General features: G+C 43.2%; 1 protein-coding gene across 1 annotated transcript in view; it reads left to right on the forward strand.

Annotated features, from left to right (window-relative positions):
* The window catches only part of SH2D4B (SH2 domain containing 4B), a 530,802-nt gene that overhangs the window by 361,463 nt on the left and 147,560 nt on the right, over window positions 1-21,779 (forward strand). Inside the window, exons 5-6 of the mRNA XM_073596884.1 lie at window positions 16,946-17,153; window positions 20,227-20,354. Coding sequence (XP_073452985.1) covers window positions 16,946-17,153; window positions 20,227-20,354 — 336 coding nt within the window. The remainder of the gene's footprint in view (window positions 1-16,945; window positions 17,154-20,226; window positions 20,355-21,779) is intronic.

Consider the following 21,779-nt stretch of genomic DNA (forward strand, 5'->3'; position numbering starts at 1 on the left):
TTGGGAGATACCGTTGGCCACGCTGTATGAGGTGTTGGACCTCTGGAAGGAGAATAGGATGATATTGTACCTGCGTATATCATGGTCTGCAAGCCACAGGGCCATTATTGTTATCACCACTGAACGGCTGCGAATCCGGATAAGGATCCTGGAGACTGTTAAGTTTGTTCAATATACATATTGGCCAGTCTGCATGCCCAGCTGGCTGTGATTAGTTTCTCTGCTTCCACCTCTGGGAAGCCACCCAGGTTATTGTCAGACCAATATCTTGATAGCCTTTACTTGTTGCCAATCCCTTGATTAGTTTGTTGGTTTGGAGACTATCCATTTGTCATCCAACGGCCTTTGTACCTTACGCCGTCTGTCAGTAAGTTCTAGAAACCCTACCTAACGGGCTGGTAGACCTGACTGGAAGATACCTCTGACAGAGTCTTTGCAGCATAGTACACAGTACACTGAAATATTAGTTGGCTTAGCTAACTCCTCAAAAGGGGACTTGTTTCCTCTGTGGAGTCACTGTTCCTGGTGCAGGAAGTAATTCTTTCCTTACTAAGAAAAACCAGTTAATACAGTTGTCAACCTTACCTTGGGCCCTTTGGACCACCCGGGTTACTACAGGGTTCTTTTATCCCTCTTGCGGCCTTCTGATATGCCAACTTGCCATAGCAATTTCCCAGAAGCAAGCTAAGGCTGACCCCTCTGGCCAGTCCGATAAAGACTCCCTGGTCAAATGTAGAGGTTGCCTTTAAATAAACACAGTTGTTTGATTAGGCTTGGTATGGAACCATTAGGAACTGTAGGCTCAGTCTCTGCCTATTTGTCACTGCTTCTGGCCTGCAACTTTGTTTTGCATTTTGGCCGACACACCAGTTACCACCAGACCACTATGATTACTGTAGAGATTTCTTGATCTGCCTCCTCTGGCAGTTAAATACATAGTGGTTCCTTCAGGGCTGCAAAGGGCCAGTCCCTTGTGGCAGAAGCAGGTTGACTGGTGTTGGTGTTGAGGGCTGGAGAGATTACATTCATTATGCCCATAATGTGCACTCTTTTAGGATATAGTATATACTTACCTGCCCTCACCTTTTAGTTAAAGTTGCTGGTCTCATGGAAGGCTGATTGCTACTGGTTCACAGATGAGCTGAAAGCCTGGAGTCATGTGTGGGAGTATTTGCCATAAGTAGTAACCACTACAAACAACATATCCCTCTGTGGGGGTACCCCCAAATAACGCCAGCAATTACACATTGCTAACAGGTAAGTACTAAGGAATGTGACTAAACAGATCCTGACTTTTATTTTAGCACCAAGGTCAGCATGTTAATGCATAGAAATAAACACATAACAGTCATTGATACTGTAGAGTTAATGTAATCACAGGTAAGCAGCGCAAGTTAATAGTCATCTGACAATTAGCACTAGCAGGTTAACCTACCTTAGACACATGTACCGCCAAGGATCATACCACAACCAACATCAATACACAGTGAGCCCAGTCTGCAGGGCCAGGCCCTGCGTTAATAGAAAAGGGCTCAGCATCACCTGTTATCAGTCCAAGCATTAGCAATACTGCAGCCACAGACCACAACCTGTGAAACATTAGTGAACAGAGTGGCCCTATAGACAGCCAGTAAGATTCACATGTGATATATGCTTTTCAGAAATGCAAACTAACAGCATACCTGCAGACAATAAGTCAAGCCTGTAGGGCCAGGCTTAGGAAGGCTTCAGCCCAGCACAGCACACCTGCTATCAGCATTAGCAGTATTGCAGACAAAAACCACAACCTTTCAGAGATGCAAGCTTAACAACATACTTGCAGCAGTAACTGAACATTATGGATTTGTGCACCATGTGATGCCTTACCACCCGCATGCTTCATGTCCAAACAGAAAGTCCAATGAATGTCCATCCATGGCATCATGATAAAGGAGCAATCCCTAGAGACCAGATACCTGCACCCCTCTCCAGGATCCTTGTGGGGTGAGGTCTCCCCCATATAAGCGTTCATTTTTAATTTCTCCCTCACCTGTCAGACACTTCTGACCAAGCCGCACAGGTTCGAGCCTCTTCTGTGATGAAGCTCCCCGCTGTAAAGGCTCCCCGTTCTAAAGCCTTTACAGTGGGGAGTTTCATCACAGGAGAGGCTCGAACCTGTGCGGCTCGGTCAGAAGTGTCTGACAGGTGAGGGAGAAATTAAAAATCCTGCTCTGTCAGCAGCAGCATAAGCGGCTGTTAGTGAGGGAAAAAAAGAGAATGAGGCAGGTAGGGAGGAGACCTAATCTTATAGTATAACCGGTCCTGTGATAGGGCAGGGGTCGGAGCCTACCCATATGTATATGCTGTCATGCTGTGTCAGGAAAGTATATATAAACCTTCATCTTGTAAAATAATCCATTCAGTTTAAAATAGAAATGAAAGGCAAAACATTTGTGTGTAGAAATAAAAAAAAATATAAACACCTTTTTTACCCCTGTCAGAACTTTTATAAAAAAATATGTTATACAAAAGGGGGGTACAAATAAAATAAACTTTTCTACTTGATTACTGTAGCCGTATGCCTAATTTAAAGTCCCAAATCCCCCTTTTGTATTGCATATTTTTTTATAAATTTCTGACAGGGGAAAAAAGGTGTTTATATTTTTTAATATCTACACTGTCATTATCACTTAGTGCTCCTGCTCCTCATTCCAGCATCTGGGGGGGGGGGGGGGGGCTGTTGCATTTCACCTGTCTGTGTTCACCTGCAAGGTGATTGATGGTTAGTCTCCTGTTATAAGAAAACCAAACACTCTATCCCTTGCTTGTGATAGAGACAGAGTTACCTGCATTGTTCCGGATCAAGCCTCCCATTTGTCTGCCCTGCTTTGCTGTTGGGTTTCCCTGTGTATGACCCAGGTCAGATATTGGACTATTCCCTGAACTCAGCCTGCCTTTTACCTAGACTGTCATTGGATCGGATATTGATCTATTCCCAGAACTCAGCCTACCTTTTACCTGGACTGTCATAAAACCACGCTATCTGTCTGCTAAACTGCAAGTAGTCTGTTGTTTGCTCTGTTCGCGTCTGCCCTGGTATGGTGGCCAGGCACTATAGCATTGTGTATAAGTCCTGGGGGCAACCAAGTATTGGTAGGCCTGCTTGCGTTAAGGGAAAGGGGGCTGCTATAGGTTAAGCACACAGTAACTAGCTATAATGCTTGACCACCTGCATTGGGGTAGACGTGACATTAGTGACATACACACAAATGTTTTGCCTTTCATTTCTATTTTAAACTGAATGGGTTATTTTAAAAGATGAAGGTTTACATATACTTTAAGCAAGGGTGTAAAATGTGAAACTCACAAAAAACACTGCAAAAAAGCTCAAAATGTATGCTCAATGGAAAAGCCTTATACTTTTCCTGTAAAAGATGCATAAACCAGACCGATTTTAATAGATGTTCCAACAAATACTCTAATTAGCTCAGCAGTGACACATTAAATCCTGGGGTACTAGTTTGCCCTCAAGGCTGTTCTTGAAAAGCATAGCCGTAGGCTTAACGGGAATAGCATCTTATTCTCTATCTTTCGCTCTCTCTGTCTGTATATACACACACATACAACATATACAGTATATCCATATACACACACTTTTTTTTAAATTTTATTAAAAATATCATTTAAAAAAATTATATTTTCTTGATCCTGTAATTAAATTATTTTAATTCAAGGCTACCTGCAAACAAAGCTGGTATTTTGTTATTTTTCTGTTTAAAATACCCTCTAATTAGCACCATGTAGGGTATGCAGTTGTCTTTCCCAGCACATCTTAGCCTTGAGCATTGAAACCAGACCCTGCTCTGCCTCTAAAATTAAACAGCACATTACTCATCCCTAGAGAAGTAATTTGTTAATTGGTGTTAAAGTTTATTTGGTCAGTCTTAAATTATACTGAAGCATCTGCACTAAGTTTAACAAGCAGTCTTTAAAACAAATATTTTTCTGATATATATATATATATATATATATATATCTCAAAAAAAAAAAAAAAAACAGATTAGGAAACCTGTTGTCTTGAATTATCCTGAGTTTGTGACTTCTTTTAAAAAGTTGTTTTACATTACCGCATGCTCCGCTTCTGCTGCCAAGTGCCTCATATCCATCAAACAGAGTATGAGAACTGTTGCCGATTACGCCATTGAATTCCATACTCTGACAGCAGAGGTTGCTTGGAACAATGAGGCCCTCATGGCTGCTTTTTCTCATGGTCTCTCGGATACCATCAAGGATGAGATAGCAGCCCGAGATATACCCAGTGAGCTGGAGAAGTTAGTCACGTTTGCCACCCTCATTGACTCCAGACTCAGAGAAAGTCTCCCTTTTATAGAGCACTTGCGGAAGCCTCCTGTACATTTGTCTCCGAACTTGGCAGTCCCACCCTCGCCTCCCTCCCCTCCCATGCCTCCTGGTACCAAGTCGGTCTGTGAAGATGAACCCATGCACTTGGGCTTCACGCGTCTCTCTGTGGATAAGAGAACCCTTAGGAGAATGTGTCTTTATTGTGGCCAGGCAGGTCACTTTTTAAAGTCTTGTCCTACCCGTCCAGGGACAGACCTTTGGTGGTGTTGTTGCATCCCCAGTTATCCAGAAGGATAAGCCCCTGCTTTTGGTTACCCTTTCTTGGGCTTAGTCGTCCGTCGAGATACAGACTCAAATTGGCTGCAGGCCTGTTCATTGATGCTGCCTTTTGTATTGAAGCACTCGATTCCGCTGCAGCTGCATGACACTCCACTTGCCATTGAGGGTCTTGATGAAAGACCTCTACAGCCTGCCCATGTGATTCATGAGACTGTTCCACTGTCCATGGCCATAGGGGCCATAGGGGCTCTTCACCATAAGATAATCCAGTTGTTTCTAAAACTAAGTTTCCGCTGGTTATTGGCTATCCTTGGTTACAGAGGCACAACCCCTCTTTTGATTGGCTCCATGCTGAGGTTCTCATCTGGTCACCACAATACAGTAAGACATGCTTCCAGAAGGTAGCCAAGGTGCTGTGCACCTCTTCACTCTCCTCCCTGCTGGAGGAGTACCACGATTTTAGCGATGTCTTTGACAAAGGTAAAGCCGGTAGTTTGCCCCCACACCGGTCATATGATTGTGCAATTGACCTTCAACCTGGTGCCATACCCCCTCGTGGCCGGGTTTACCCTTTGTCGGTCTTGGAGGATAAGACCATGGAGGAGTATGTTGCAGATGCACTTTCTTGAGGTTTCATCCGCAAATCATCATCTCCTGCTGGTGCTGGTTTCTTTGTGAAGAAGAAGAATGGTGAACTGAGACCTTGTATTGATTATAGGGGTCTCAATAGTTTCACGATTAAGAATGCATATCCGATTCAGTTGATTACAGAGTTATTTGCCCGCCTCAAGGGAGCAACGGTTTTCATGAAGCTTGATTTGAGAGGGGCATATAATATCGTGATGATTAAGGTGGGCGACGAGTGAAAAACTGCGTTTAATACCAGAACAGGCCATTAGGAGTACTTCATAATGCCTTTTGGCCTTTGTAACGCCCCAGCAGTTTTCCAGGAATTTATTAACGATGTCCTCCAAGATTTGTTGCAGTTATGTGTGGTGGTTTATTTCGACAATATCCTCATATTTTCCAAGTCCCTGGAGAGCCACCACACCAATGTCTGTCGTGTGCTTCAGAAACTAAGAGAAAACTAAGAGAGAGCAATCTCTAATGTAAATTAGAGAAGTGAGAATTCTATCGTGAATAGGTTAAATTCCTGGATTATGTCATTTCCACTGCTGGTTTTTCGATGGACTCAGAGAAACTTTCAGCAGTCCTACAGTGGCTCCGACCCGTGGGTTTACCTCCTCTCTAGCGTTTTCTTGGCTTTGCCAACTATTATATGAAGTTTATTCGTAACTTCTCATCTTTGATCAAGCCCCTGACTGATATGACCAGAAAGGATGGTAACCCACAGAGTTGGTCTCCAGAGTCCATTAAGACCTTTGAGAGTCTCAAGTCTGCCTTTGTTTCTGCTCTTGTGTTGGCACATCCTGATGCTTCTGAGACTGTAGTTGGCTCCCTTCTGTCTCAATGTCCTACCTCTGAGAGCGCTATGCATCCTTGTGGCCTTTTCAAGGAAATTGTCACCCGCAGATTGCAATTACGAGATTGATGACAGAGAGCTGTTAGCGATCATTTTAGCCCTGAAAGAATGGAGACATCTCCTCAAAATGTACCACTCTGCCGGTTCTCATTCTTACTGACCATAAGAATCTCACATTCTTGTCTGAGGCTAAACTCCTCTCTCCCAGAAGGGCGCGATGGGCTCTTTTCTTGTCTAGTTTCAATTACATTGTCTCATTCTTACACAGTACTAAGAATGTAAGGATCTTTGTCACAACAATTTTCCCCCACTTCCAAGATGGAGTCGTTTACGGTTCTTGTGATTTCTCCTGATCGTATTCTAGCTATGGTGCACACCGGTCTCACTTCTCCTTTGGGTGACAAAATTCTTGCTGCTCAGGTCCATGCTCCTCCTAAGAAATCTTGTGACCGCTGCTTTGTCCCAGAGAGTCTCCTTACTGCCGTGCTCCAGACTTACCATTCTCCAAAGGCTGCTGGCCACCCTGGGAGGAATCCACTCTTTTGGACCATTTCCCAACAATTCTGATGGCCTAGTCTACATGCTGATGTAACTTCCTTCTTAGCTGCCTATTCAGTGTGTGCTCACGACACCTTCCAGTGGGCATCCTACAACTCTTACCCAATGGAGAGAGGCCCTGGACCCACCTGTCTATGGATTTATTGTGGAGTTACCCAACTCCCAGGGCAACACAGTTATCCCAAGATGATTGTCTTGGACAGGAGTAGTCAGTTTGTGTCCCGGCTCTGGCGAGCCTTTTGTGCACAGTTGGGAATTCAGCTTGCTTTCTCCTCTTTGTATCATGTGCAGTCTAATGGGGCTGCAGAACATGGAATCAGTCCTTGGAGCAATTCTTACGTTGCTATAAGTCTGACCATCATAACAACTGGTCAGACCTCTTAGCGTGGGCGGAGTTTGCTCACAATAGTGCCTTGAATTCTGCTTCCCAATTGTCCCCATTTATGGCGAACTATGGTTTCCAACCTTCCATGTTGCCTGACTCATTTGTTCCGCAGAGTATTCCTGCATTAGGGGAGCATCTCCGTGGTCTTCGTTCCACTTGGGCACAAGTCCAGGAGACTTTGTGACATGCTAATGATAGGTACAGACTCCATGCTGACTGCAGACGCCTGCCTGCGCCTTCCTACCAGGTTGGGGACAAGGTCTGACTGTCATCTCACAACCTCCGACTTTGTGTTCCCTCTCTGAAGTTCGCACCTCGGTTTATTAAGTCTTTCCGGATTCTTCGCAGGATTAACCCAGTGGCTTAAGCATTAGACCTTCCTTCTAATATGTGTATTTCGAATGTATTTCATGTCTCCTTATTAAAACCTTTGGTCTGCAACCACTTCACCACCTCGGGGCCTCGTCCTCACCCTGTACAGTCCATTGTTGACTCCCATAGGTTCTGTGAGCTCATACAATACCTGGTGCATTGGAAAGGGTAAGGTCCAGAGGAATGCTCTTGGGTCTCTTCCTCGGACGTACATGCCCCTGTCCTCCTCCGTAGCCTTTCCATAGACGTTTTCCCCTCAAGCCCAGTGGTCCTCCGAGGGGGAGGGGTCATTGAGGAGGGGGTACTGGCAGGGCTGGGCTCAGCCCTTTCTTCTCAAAGCTGGCTGCTCAGCTGTCGGCTACTTGCCAGCTCCTTTCTCTCCACAGTTACTCAGCTGTTGATGATATCCTGCTCGTCAGTCCTGCCTACTTAAGCCGTCCAGCCCAGATGATCTCTGCCTTCGCCTTGGTCACATCTCTAGAGACGCTATCCTGTGTTCCTGTTTAAGACTTGCTTGGCTGACATTCCTTCTGGCTCCAGATCCCGCTTGCTGTTCTACTACGCTCATCTCTGGCTCCCTGACGTTTTGGCTTTCCCTGACTATCCGTTCCAGTTCCTGAACTCTGGCTATGTTTTGACTATGTTTAACCACTAAGCCACCGCCCACCGTCATATGACGGCTGGACGAGGCTTCTGTTGTTCTGGGAGGACGTCATATGACGTCCTCGCCCTCCCGAGCCACTAGGGGGCGCGCGCGCGCCCGCTGCGTCACTCGGGACCCGGTGCGCGTGCCCGGCGGCCGCAATGTCCGCCGGGCACCCGCGATTGCCGGGTAACAGAGCAGGAGCGTGGATCTGTGCATGTAAACACAGATCCACGTCCTGTCAGAGAGGAGAGGAGACCGATGGCGTGTCCCTTGTACATAGGGACAGCGATCGGTCACCTCCCCCAGTCAGTCCCCTCCCCCCACAGTTAGAATCACCTCCTTAGGTCATACATTAACCCCTCGAGCGCCCCCTAGTGTTAACCCCTTCCCTGCCAGTCACATTTACACAGTAATCAATGCAATTTTATAGCATTGATCGCTGTATAAATGTGAATGGTCCCAAAAATGTGTCAAAAGTGTCCGATGTGTCCGCCGCAATATTGTAGTCACAATAAAAATTGCAGATCGCCGCCATTACTAGTAAAAAATAAATAAATAATAAAAATGCTATAAATCTATCCCCTATTTTGTAGACGCTATAACTTTTGCGCAAACCAATCAATATATGCTTATCGCAATTTTTTTTTACCAAAAATATGTAGAAGAATACGTATCAGCCTAAACTGAGGAAAAAATTTGTTAAAAAAATAAAAAAATTGGATATTTATTATAGCAAAAAGTAAAAAATATTGTGTTTTTTCAAAATTGTCCCTCTTCTTTTGTTTATAGCGCAATAAATAAAAACCGCAGAGGTGATCAAATACCACCAAAAGAAAGCTCTATTTGTGGGGAAAAAAATGATAAAAATTTAATTAAGGTGCAGTGTAACATGACCACGCAATTGTCATTCAAAGTGCGACAGCGCTGAAAACTGAAAAATGGCTTGGGCAGGAAGGGGGTGTAAGTGCCCTGTATTGAGGTGGTTAATCTGTTTACCTATTTTTATTAATATTATTAAACAAGTGTGATTTAACTGTACTTCTGTCTCAGTCGGATTCATGGTTTCTGACAATGGTAAACTGATGGACAAGCACCCAGCTGATGAGTGGCCAATAGGCAGCTGACAAGTGGGTCAAAAGCCTAATTCAGACACTACTAATCCAGAGAACTGGAGACTAGTACTTTAAAGAGTTATAAGCATAAGCAGAGGAATAATTTTTATAGCTATAGATTAATGTAATAATTAGGGATGAGCTTTAAGTTTAGGTCGAACATTGGCTGTTCGCCCGTTCGTCGAAAACCAAACATTATGGGGCATTCATGCCAAATTCGAGCACCGCGTAACGACCCATAATGAACTGCAGGAACGCAGTGCATTGCTGTATGATGATTGACCAAAGCATGCAACATGACCTGCTCAGCTAAGAGAGCCTTTGGCCAATCATGGCTCAGGGGGACTAAGTCCACACCCCACACTATATAAGGCCGCCTGCACGTTGGCCCCGTGTAGTGTGTTGTTGGTGTGGACGGAGAGATTGTCATTTAGATTGAGCAGGCAGCTGCAGTGTATGTATATATATATATATATATATATATATATAGACAGTCTTGTGTAATATATTTATATCCACTGCATCCAGTTTAGCTATATCTGACTGCAGGCCATTCCTGGTGTACTTTTTCTAATATACTTCAGGAAGGTTATTCAGTTAGCTGCCGTGTTTAATTATTTAATATATATATACAGCCAGTCTTGTGTGTGTGTGTGTGTGTGTGTGTGTGTGTGTGTATATATATATATATATATATATATATATATATATATATATATATAAAATATTGCATCCAGTGTAGCCAATTGCAGGCTATTCCTGGTGTACTTTTTCTAATATACTTCAGGCGGTGTACACAGTACACAGTACCGTGCACCCATAGTGCAGTTGCTACTACTTTTCTGGTGGTGTACACAATACAGTACACCCACAGTTGTACTTACACTTCTGTTGGTGTACACAGTACTGTGCACCCCTAGTGCAGTTGCTACTGCTTTCTGGTGGTGTACACAGTATACAATACATACAGTGCACCCATAGTTGCTATTAGACTTCTGTTGGTGTACACAATACGGTGCACCCCTAGCGCAGTTGCTACTACTTTTCTGGTGGTGTACACAATACATACAGTGCACCCATAGTTGTTGTTACACTTCTGTTGGTGTACACAGTACTGTGCACCCATAGTGCAGTTGCTACTACTTTTTTGGTGGTGTACACAGTACACAATACATACCGTGCACCCATAGTGCAGTTGCTACTACTTTTCTGGTGGTGTACACAGTACACAATACAATGTAGTGTGGTTTTGCTAAACAAAATTTACAGCATGTCCGGAAGGCCACCAAGGAGAGGCAGATGCTCACAGGCCACTAAAAGAGGGCAAGCAGGCTCTGTGTCTACAGTTGCCAGTGCTAGTCCTGGACACCATGCATCCTCAGCACATGGCCGTGGGGCATGCTTGTCCTTTTTTCTGCAGCTGGCCGTGTTATTGAGCCACAACATGCAGAAGAGTTTGTGGAATGGATAACAAAGCCGCCCTCATCCTCCTCATCCCCTGTCACCCAGGCTCAGAGTAGTTTGCCTGCCAATGCAGCTGCCAAAGTGGCCTATTCCATCAGCTCCATGTCAACAATCACTCCTTCCCTAGCTCCATCATCATGCCCTGAGGAGTCTCCCGAACTATTCGACCACAGTGTCGGGTACATGCTGCAGGAGGATGCGCAGCGATTTGAAGGCTCCGATGATGGTACCCAGGTTGAGGAAGGGAGTAACCTGAGCCTAGAGAGAGGGGGTACCCAAGAAGGTCAAGAAACTGGCAGTCATGTTCCCCCAGCTGCAGCATACTGTCAAGTTTGCTCCTGTGATGAAGAGGGAGGGGATGATGAGGTCACTGACTCTACTTGGGTGCCTGATAGAAGAGAGGAGGAGGAGGAGGAGGCGCATTTCCAATGAGGCAGGATGCCCTCCAGGGGGCAGATTAAGGGCAGCCACCCTATTGCATCACACCGCATAGTTAAGCAGGTGCAGGGTGCTGCTGACTCCCAGCATATTTTGAAAAGTAGTGTGGACCTTTTGTGACACGTGTGCAGCAGATCGCACCATTGCTGTTTGCAACATATGTCTGAAGCGTATCAAGCGTGGCCAAAACAGCAGCCACTTGGGCACCACATGCTTGACCAGACAAGTGACGACCTCCCATGCAGTCCATTGGCAACAGCACTTAAAAGTGCCACATCAAAGAACAAGGCGGACCTCTCCTTGCTCCTCATCAGCTGGGATCTCCAACCCCACTATACCTCCAGTCCTCTCAAAAACCTGCACTGAGAGGAATGAAGGTATAGAAATAGGTGTCCCAAGTACTTTTGGCCAATCTGCTTCACAGAAGGCCATTCCGGCTCTCTACCATCATGTGAAAGGTAATGTCTTGGCCTCAATGGACAGGGCGGTCAGCAGTAAGGTGCATGTTACCACTGACTCATGGTCCAGCAGGCATGGACAGGGACGTTGCCTTTCTTTCACGGTGCACTGGGTGACTCTGCTGGCAGCTGGGAAGGATGCAGGACAGGGTTCAGTATTGTTGGAGCTTGTTCTGCCACCACACCTCCAAAATGCTAGTAGTGGTGATTCTGCCACAGCTCTCTCCTCAACCCCCTCCTCTTCTTCTTTCTCCATGGTCTCTTCCTCTGCAGATTTGTCCTGTTAACCAGCGGTGCTCCGTAGGCGTTCAAGGGGCTACGCAAGTACTCAGGCAAAAAGATGCCATGCGGTGCTTGAGTTGGTCTGCTTAGGGGACAGGAGCCACACTGGGGCAGAGATTCTGGCAGCTCTGCAGGGTCAGGCTCAGAGGTGGTTGATGCCACGCCAGCTTCAGCCAGGAATGGTTGTATGCAACAATGGCACCAACCTCCTCTCCACCCTCCGACAGGGACACTTGACCCATGTTCCCTGTTTGGCTCTCGTCCTGAATTTGGTGGTGCAGCAGTTCTTGAGCAGGTACCCGGGCTTACAGGATCTCCTGAGGCAGGCCAGAAAAGTCAGTGGTCATTTCCGCCGGTCATATAATGCCAGTGCTCGGCTGGGTGACATTCAAAGAGAATGCAACTTGCCCAAGAACTGCCTCATTTGTGACATGCCCACCAGGTCAAACTTAATGTTGGCAATGTTGTAGTGGCTGCACATGTAGCAGAGGGCCATCAATGAGTACCTGTGTGAATATGGCACCAGGACAGGTTCAGGGTATCTTGGCTGTTTTTTGCCACGTCAGTGGCTACTGATCAAGGATGCATGCACTGTCCTGTCACCATTTGATGAGGACACAAGGATGGTGAGCAGTCATACTGTCCCTCTTGTCTTCCTGTTGTAGCACATGCTTCGTGGAATAATGGACAGGGCACTTGAGGCAGAATAGCGGCCCCCTTTATCCAGATAGTATTCCTGCGGGCCCGCCGATCACACAGGAAGAAGAACATAAGGAGGAGGATTGTGACAGCATGGAGGTGGAGGATAACACTTAGCATCAGCAGCAGTCTTCAAGGGATAGTTTTTAGTCCCCATGGAGTTGTACGTGGCTGGAAGGAGGTGGCTGAAGATCATGTGATCCTTAGTGACCCAGAGGACTCAGGATTGAATTGACTTATGCTGCATGGCCTCCCTGATCCTGCAAAGCCTGCGAAAGGACCCTAGGATTCGTGGTATCAAGGAGAGGGATCATTACTGTCTGGCAACCCTTCTTGATCCACATTACAAGGGTAAGGTTGCAGAACTTATCCAGTCTTCACAGAGGGAGCAGAGGATGAAACATCTTTGGGAGGCCTTGCAGAAAGGTTTGTACAATGCGTTTCCAGAGCCTGGGAGGTTACAATTTCCTGGTGCTGGACAACGTGTTGCTGAGGCTTCGTTCAGTCACAGAAAGAATGGTGGAGAAGGTGGCCAGCTGACCAATGCCTTCAGGCAATTCTTCAGTCCTCAGTGCCAAGGTCTGATCGGTTCCAGCAACCATCGCCAGCATCTGAATTACATGGTGCAGGAATATCTAGGGGCAAGATCAGACTTGGAAACCTTTCCAACAGAACATCCACTGGGTTACTGGGTCTTGATGATGGACCACTGGCCAGAGCTTGCTCAATATGCAATTGAGCTACTGGCCTGTCCTGCATCTAGCATTCTTTCTGAATGCACATTCAGTGCTGCTGGAGGCTTTGTAACCAATCACAGAGTGCGTCTGTCCACAGGCTCTGTGGATCGGCTCACATTCATAAAAATGAATCAGTCTTGGATCACCAGCTACCAAGCACCTGATGCTGATGTAACGGATTGGTTTTTCTATGGATTTGGGATCCCTTGAAGACTGCATATGCTAAGTGACTATCCTATTATGCTGACTGACTATCCTATTTCTCCTCAATCTTCATGATGATGGTTTCTAAGAATATTTTTGGTTCAGGGCACCACCACCACTGCCTAAGGCCCAATTTTTCTGCCCCTGTTTAACAGGGGCATGTAATTACAGTTTTTGATCAAAAATTTAACAGCAGGGCTCGTTCCTGCACTCAACAAGAGTATCTGTGAGGCTTTACAGTGTTGTGCCACCACCACTACCACTGCCTAAGGCCCAATTTTTCTGCCCCTGTTTAACAGGGGCATGTCATTACAATTCTTGATATAATATTTCACAGCAGGGCCCGTTCCAGCGCCCACCAAGAGTAACTGTGAGGGCTTACAGTGTTCTGGTACCACCAACACCTAAGGCCCAATTTTCCGCAGAGTGTATAGGGCAGGCCATATAGTATGTACAGGCGGTCCCCTATTTTCAAACATCCGACTTACAAACGCCTCCTACTTACAAATGGAGGGAGACAACAGGAAGTGAGAGGAAATCTACCACTAGGAAGGGAAAATTTTCTCCTGTAATAGTTAATATGGGAAAAAGGTGTCTCCACTGATGCTTTATCACCAATCCTAGTTTCCCTAATGACCCAAAATTTTCAAAATCCAATTGTCATTGGGACAGAAAGTGAGATGAATTCTTCTGAACAGGGGCACAGACAGCAAAACAAATGTTTCAGGGGTGAGAACCTTTCCCTATGTTATCCAAAAAGCTTAAAAATAGATTTTTTTGGCTGGAGCTACACTTTAAAGATGTACCTGTTCCAAATTACAAACAGATTCAACTTAAGAACAAACCTATAGTCCCTATCTTGTTTGTAACCCGGGGACCACCTGTATACTGCTGTTCAGAGTATATAGGGCCTGGGGGCCACACGCCTTTTTTTGTAATTTGGGTGCGGGGTTCCCCTTAATATCCATACCAGACCCAAAGGGCCTAGTAATGGGCTGAGGGGGGACCCATGCCATTTTTCTCAATGATTTTCATATATATATATATATATATATATATATATATATATATATATATATATATATATATATTGCCGGGACCCGACATTACATTACAGCCACAAGCAGTTTTAAATGACTTTTATTCCTTTAGAAATGCCATTTTGTGCAGGGACTGTTGTGCAGGGACACTGGAAAAATGCGCCACATTACAGGCATACTATAGTAACCCCCCAGGCACGATATTTAAAGGAATATTTCACTTTTATTGTTTCACTTTAAGCATTATTAAAACCACTGCTCTCAAAAAAAGGCAGTTTTTAAAACTTTTTTGCATTGATACATGTCCCCCGGGGCAGGATCCGGGTCCCCAAACACTTTTTATGACAATAACTTGCATATTAGCCTTTAAAATGAGTGCTTTTGATTTTTCACGTTCAAGTCCCATAGACTTCAATGGTGTTTGCGTGTTCGTACAAATTTTTTGCCTGTTCGCATGTTCTGCCGCGAACCGAACCGGGGGTGTGACCTGACACAACCTAATCATAGCAGTGGCAATCCTCCATCCTAATATATGTTTAAACAAAAATAGAAGAGGAAAGAATGGGACTTTATATGAGGCATGTCACTGAATAAATATATGATCCAAAAGAATAAGTACCCCTAAACGCACTTTAAAGGCATTAATATTTATACAAAGAAGTATTAGAGAATGTTTGAAGTTTTACAAAATATTTATTTGACAAAACATTTTAAAAGCATGACGATTTAAAACAAACAAATGTGATCCTTCACCCGACGCGTTTCAGTTAAATTCTTTCCTCTGGGGTGTTCTTCGGGATGAACACATGTGCATCTATAACATTATTAGAAATATGCAATATCAATAAGCATTATTCCAAAGAGTACATATGTACCCATAAAAAGTGCCATTTTTGTATATTAGATGCATTTACATGTGCTGAGATGGTGTCACAGATAAAACATTCCATAATATAAAAACAAAGAAAAGTTGTGTTTCATAAAATGATTTTAGTCACCCCAAAGAGGTGATTGCCTCTATGTTAAACATACATCGGGAATTCAGGGATAATGGGCCTCCCCTCCCCCAAACAGGAGTCCCCCAGGAGTATCTACACTGATGTATCAGTCAGTTAAGGTATAAGGGATAAGGATGCTTCGTTGAAGCATCCTTATACCTTAACTGACTGATACATCAGTGTAGATACTCCAAGTTAATCTCTGCTCATTATAGCCTCCCCATTCTGGATTAATGCACTATTTGATAGTAATTTCCATGGCATTACTTTTACCCTAGTTCCAATAATATTTATTATTATACATATTTTTTATATTTATCTTTTGCATTTATGCTGTCCTTTCACTTGCTGGCCTCAGTGCTCCTGTCTGCCTTGTCCTGGGGGACTCCAGTTTGGGGGAGGGGAGGCCCATCATCCCTGACTTCCCAATGTATGTTCAACATAGAGGCAATCACCTCTGTGGGGTGACTAAAATCAACTTTTCTTTGTTTTTATATTGTGGAATGTTTCATCTGTGACACCATCTCAGCACATGTAAGTGCATTAAATATACAAAAATTACACTTTTTTTATGGATACATATGTACTCTTTGGAATAATGCTTATTGATATTGCATATTTCTAATAATGTTATAGATGCACATGTATGTTTCCTGCAGAACAACCCTAAGGAAAGAATTTAACTGAAATGCTTCGGGTGAAGGATCACATTTGACCGTGTGTTGCTATATTGATGTTTCTACACACAGATTTGTATATATTCCAATCATTTTTTGTCTTAAGTCCTCATACTTTTAAAATGTTTTGTCAAAATAAATATTTAGTAGAACTTCAAACATTCTCTAATACTTTTTTTGTATAGATATTAATGCTTTTAAAGTCCATTTAGGGGCACTTATTCTTTTGGTTCACAATTTCTGGATGTGGCATTATATCTATGTGAACACAGTTACCGACCTTCCTGTTTATATTGATCATTAAAATGTTTATTATTTCCAAATCAAGTTAAAAAGTATCAGCAATCTTTGGTAAAAGACATGATATATTGTAAATAACAAGTAAAAAAGACATAATCCAAGTGAACTGTTATTTACAGTATATCATGTCTTTTACCAAAGATTACTGATACTTTTTAACTTGATTTGGAAATAATAAACAATTTAAAGATCAATATAAACTAGATATTTATTCAGTAACATGCCTCATATAAAGTCCCATTCTTTCCTCTTTCTTTTTAGTTTAAACTTTAGATTCATTTGATTTGAGAAATGTCAATGGTTTGTTTAATTTTCTACTAAAACAAGGAAGATTGAATTACAATTCATGGGGAATTCTCATATTTGTCTTCGTAGGATTATGTATCCATGATTGCAGTGTTATTATGTATATTGCATAGCACTGTAGGAACAATTCTGTATAATGACCCAACTTTGACCATTCCTGTTGCAGTACGCAAGTCAAAGGCAGCTGATGAAGAGCGCAAGCATAAAGCCCGCAGAGCACGAGCTGAATATCATCGGCAATCTCTTCGGGCCATCCAGAAAGGAAAGGTAGCTGGGCTTAGTAATCTTTTTCAGAATTCTACTCTAAACAATGGGCAGGAGCCTACCCAAGAAATTTGCAGTACACCCCCGATCAAAATTCAACTACCAGTCGAGTAAGTAATGCATAACGATTTTAAGATTTTTAAGGTATAACCCCTTTTTAGCAACTGCGTTAAAAGTTTTTGAAACCTCAGATAAACCAAACACATATATGAAAGATATACAGTATAATATTGAAAAAAAACCTGCAGCAGTCAGAGATATTGATGAGATTTAGGGAGAATTTTAACAAGAGGCTGTATTTGTTATGGAATGAATTATTAGTACAGCACTCACATGTGTTGTGTGGGCAGCCATTTTAAGTATGGACAGATGAAGCTAGCACCTGTTCCTTGCGGGATATGGATGACAGAGACACACACACTCTCATTCACTCACACAGACATAGACACACACACACAAACACACACACACACAATCACATAGACAGACATAGACACACCTTGACAGTAAATGTATTGTTCCAATCCTCCTCGTTGTGCCTGTGGGTCACTGGATGAAAGTCCCAGCTCACTCTTCCAATCATGTACAGGAGCCTCTGGACACTCCCCTCTGCCCTCTCCCTCCACTCTCTCAACCACACAAGCACAGATCCCCAGCCTCTGGACATGCCTCTCCGTCTACCTCCTCCACATTCTCAAGCAGTGATCCTGAGTCTCTAAACACAGGCAGCCTGGATCCTCCTCTTCTTGGATCCCTCCTCTGTGCTCCTGGCCCCACCCTCCTGTCAAGTACCCCCACAGCAAGCAGCTTGCTATGGGGACACCCGAGCCAAGCTGTAGCACCGTGTGTCCATTCAGACACAGAGCTGCCTTTCGGCCCCACCCCTCTAATTTCCTAATTGGCTAACTGACTTTATGTGACAGCGGCAGGAGCCAATGGCACCACTGCTGTGTCTCAGCCAATCAGGAGGGAGAGTCCTGGGTGGCTGAGGGACTCGTGGACATCACTGCACAGAGATGAGTCTCAGGTAAGTATTAGGGGGGTGCTGAGAAGGCTGCTACACCCAGAAGGCTAGAATAATGCTGCTACACCCAGAAGGCATAGAATGCATTAAGACTAAAAAACCTTCTGCCTTTACAACTCCTTTAATGTAGCTTTGCATTTATTAATACATCATTTCATTTTTTAAAGTGGTTGTAAAAGTTTAGGGTTTCTTTTTACCCTAATGCATTCTCTGCATTAAGGTAAAAAAACTTTCTATGTTCAGCTCTCTCCCCCTCCCAGCCTCAATAAGATCTCAATACAGCGTTGTGCCAGAGAGCTCCTCACTGGACATGGAGGCAGCAGCTAGAGTCATTGGCTCCTGCTGCTGTCAATCAGATCCAGTGAGGAGGGAGTGGGTGGCGGGGCTGAGCTGCACTGTGTGTGCCAATAGACGCACAAAGCCCAGCTTGGGATCTGGCCCACACTAGTGCCACCATAGGAAGAGGCTTCCTATGGTGGTACACAGAGCAGAGGAGGAGCCAAGAGAACCCGAGAAGAGGAGGATCGTTGTATGCAAAACCTTTGCACAGCAAAACCTTTGCACAGAGCAGGTAAGTATAACATGTATGTAATTTGAAATAAATTAACTTTAAAATAACGTCAATATTTTTGAATGCAATTAGGGTAAAAGTACCTGATCTGGGTTTGATTTCAGCCTCTCCTAATCACATGCACAGCAGAAGTCTGACTGACAGAGGGAGCCAGTCAGTCAATACTGAAAAGGAGCTGACAATAGGAAAAAGCAGAGAGAATCGAGGGAAAGCATTATTGCTCTCTTACTGCTTCTTCACTGTCCAATCACCAGGCTGGGGGTAGCAGTGTATTTCTTAATTGGTGTCACCCATCACACTGTACTATGTTATGGAGATGTGTAAATCTGAAGACTGAATACATACAAATGCAAATCCTTTTGCAGGTTAAACACTTCCTTACATGTACAGTATTACACCTTTCGGATTACCGTAGATTTTTCCTGGGGTGCAGCTTTAAGTAGATGTCATATTCTTGTGATCCAGAAAAGCTTGCTCTGTTAATAGTTGCATATTATAAGGAGGGTTACAATGCATTTTAGAGCCTGCATTTCTGCAGACCCCATTCCATAGATTGATCTTTTTTCTCCTTAGACCCCATACACACTATACAACTTTTGTTGTCTGATTTCCTTTAGATTTACCAAAACCATGTAGTGTAAGGGCCTGCCTGATTGCATACAAATTCAAACTCTTAAGGTTTGACCTCATATTATATGGTTTTGGTAAATCTAAAGGAAAAAATCTAAAGAAAATTGTATAGTGTGTATCCAGCTTTAGACAGTGAAAATTGCTATATTGCTGATGGTCCTTCCCACCCTTCCTTCCTTTCTTGAAATTTCACTCTTCCTTAAGCTCATCCAATTACCCCTCCAGACTGCTAGCTAACAGGGCAGATACTCTCATACTGTGTTAATATAGCAAAGCTGTATTAAAACAATATGAGAACAAATTACAGGAAACCTAATTCAGGCACAGAGATCTTTAGAGAAATAAGAAATAGGTTGGTGAGTTAATACATCAACCTGCCAGTATTGGTTTTAAGTTGCTTGTCCTTGTACATAATTATTAAGCTCGGAAATTAGCTTTCTTTTTAAATTGTGATATTGTCCAACTGTATAGATTTCAGTAACTCTACTACACAAAATAAAGATGAAAGGCTTTGTAATGAGACAGCACTTCTGATTCAAAAAGTCAAGTGAAACTCCCGTCCCAACATTTTTACGCCAGTTTGGATAAAGTCTGCGTGTCCCTGATTGGAGGATTAAAAAAGAAGTATGTTTTTTTTTTTTTTTTTTTTTTTTTTTTTTAGAATCATACTTACCCGCCTGCTCTAAGACTGAAAACTGAGCGATCAAACACAGCTGATCCCTCGGTTCCCCGAGTTCCGTGAGCAGAGAGCTTATAGACTATCAGTCACCACTGTCTGCTCTGCCCCCCCCCCTCCACACTCACTGGAATGCTGAGGGGGTGGGAGCATCTGGCTCAGCCTCTCAGCGGTTTACTTTATGGGCAGTTATGGGCAAAAATTATTTGTGTGATATCCATTTTGGTGTTGAACGTACTCAGATACATGATTAGCAGTAAAATATCTGTGTTTTCCTTTAAGAAATGTATGGGAACGACCAGCTAGGCCAATATCAAGGGAAGTCATCATTCGTTGGTTTAAAGAAGAGCAGATCCCACTGCGTGCTGGCATGGAAAAGGACAGTGAGCAGATTGCAGCATGGTTCCATGGTAAAGTTTTGAAATGTAATTTTCTAAATTGCAGATTTATATTTAGAAATATTTGCTGTCCAATCACAAGCTGAGGATGTCCAGGAGGACATGGGCTCAAAGAAATTCCTGCAGGGGAAATCTCTAAATTGAAGATTAATATATTGCAGAAAAAAACTGATTTTTGGTTATCTTTTAATGGGCTTTTAATTTTTATCTGGTTATTTTTGGCTGGAGTTCTACTTGAAATTTTGTTAATCCTTTTTGAATTTGCAAGATTTATGCACAAATGTGACAAAAAATGTGATGATTCTTTTCTAGCCCATACTAGACAAGAACCTGATTGAACTAATGTGTCAAAAACATTATGCTTGTTCAATAATTTATTAAGGAAAATGATCCAGAGTTAAAGGGTACTGTATGTAAATCATAACAACTGACTTCTCACATTTGATCTCTGTTAAAATATATCAATAAAATCACTTTGTTATGATGTTTCAATGTCCTTCTGCTGGTATGGTATATGCTTATCCAATATGCATGTAACTGAACCCAAGGCATCCATAGAAATAATGTAACTGTCCCAAATCACTCAGTTATGAACACAAGGCATGCATTTATTTAAGTAGAGACCATAGTGTTCTCCGTATACAAATTTATTCAAAGCTCCCAAATAGACAAGTTGCACTTACAAGATAAAAAAAGTTTTTATCTTGTAAGTGCAACTTGTCATTTTGGGGGCTTTGAATAAATTTGTATACGGAGAACACTATGGTCTCTATACTTATTATTTACATGTCCTGAACTCATGGAATATTGAGCCAAGCTGGGAGATGATCCGCTTCTTTGGATATTAATGAGCTGAGTTACCATTAAGAAAAGAGCCATCTGGATTACCCACCATTGATTGGGAAGAGGAAGTGAAAGCAAAGAGCTTGTGGGGAAATCCACATATGAGTTTGGCTCATCTGGGAGGTGAGTGCGCAATTTTACTGGTGGTGGTATGCACTCCTTTTGAGGACGAACAATCACTGTGGTGGAATTGTGTGGATACACTGATCACAAGAAGAGTTTTTCATGTTTTATTACTTCATTTTTTCAATTTATGGACTATTCATTTATATGTAGGAGTTATTTATTTTAGAGATTTGCACTTTATATTTATAATTTTACACATAGCGTTACATTTATTTATTTACTATCCACGTGTCTTGTTAAACTCCCTTCCCTATTGTGACGTCACCAGTATGGTATTTATAAATTGAAATCATATCCCCTCTCAAGCATCTCTTCTCCATCGAGAATAAGTTCAGTGCTCGTAACTAATATCCTCCAGACCCTTTATTAGCTTAGTTAACATGTGTTCCAAAGACTTGAAGTTATGTCACTAAATATATCATACCAGCAGAAAGGCATTGGAACATCAGGAGTGACCTATACATAGAG

Source organism: Aquarana catesbeiana, linkage group LG08 (genome assembly GCF_042186555.1).
Source record: "Aquarana catesbeiana isolate 2022-GZ linkage group LG08, ASM4218655v1, whole genome shotgun sequence".
Classification (NCBI taxonomy): Eukaryota; Metazoa; Chordata; class Amphibia; order Anura; family Ranidae; genus Aquarana; species Aquarana catesbeiana.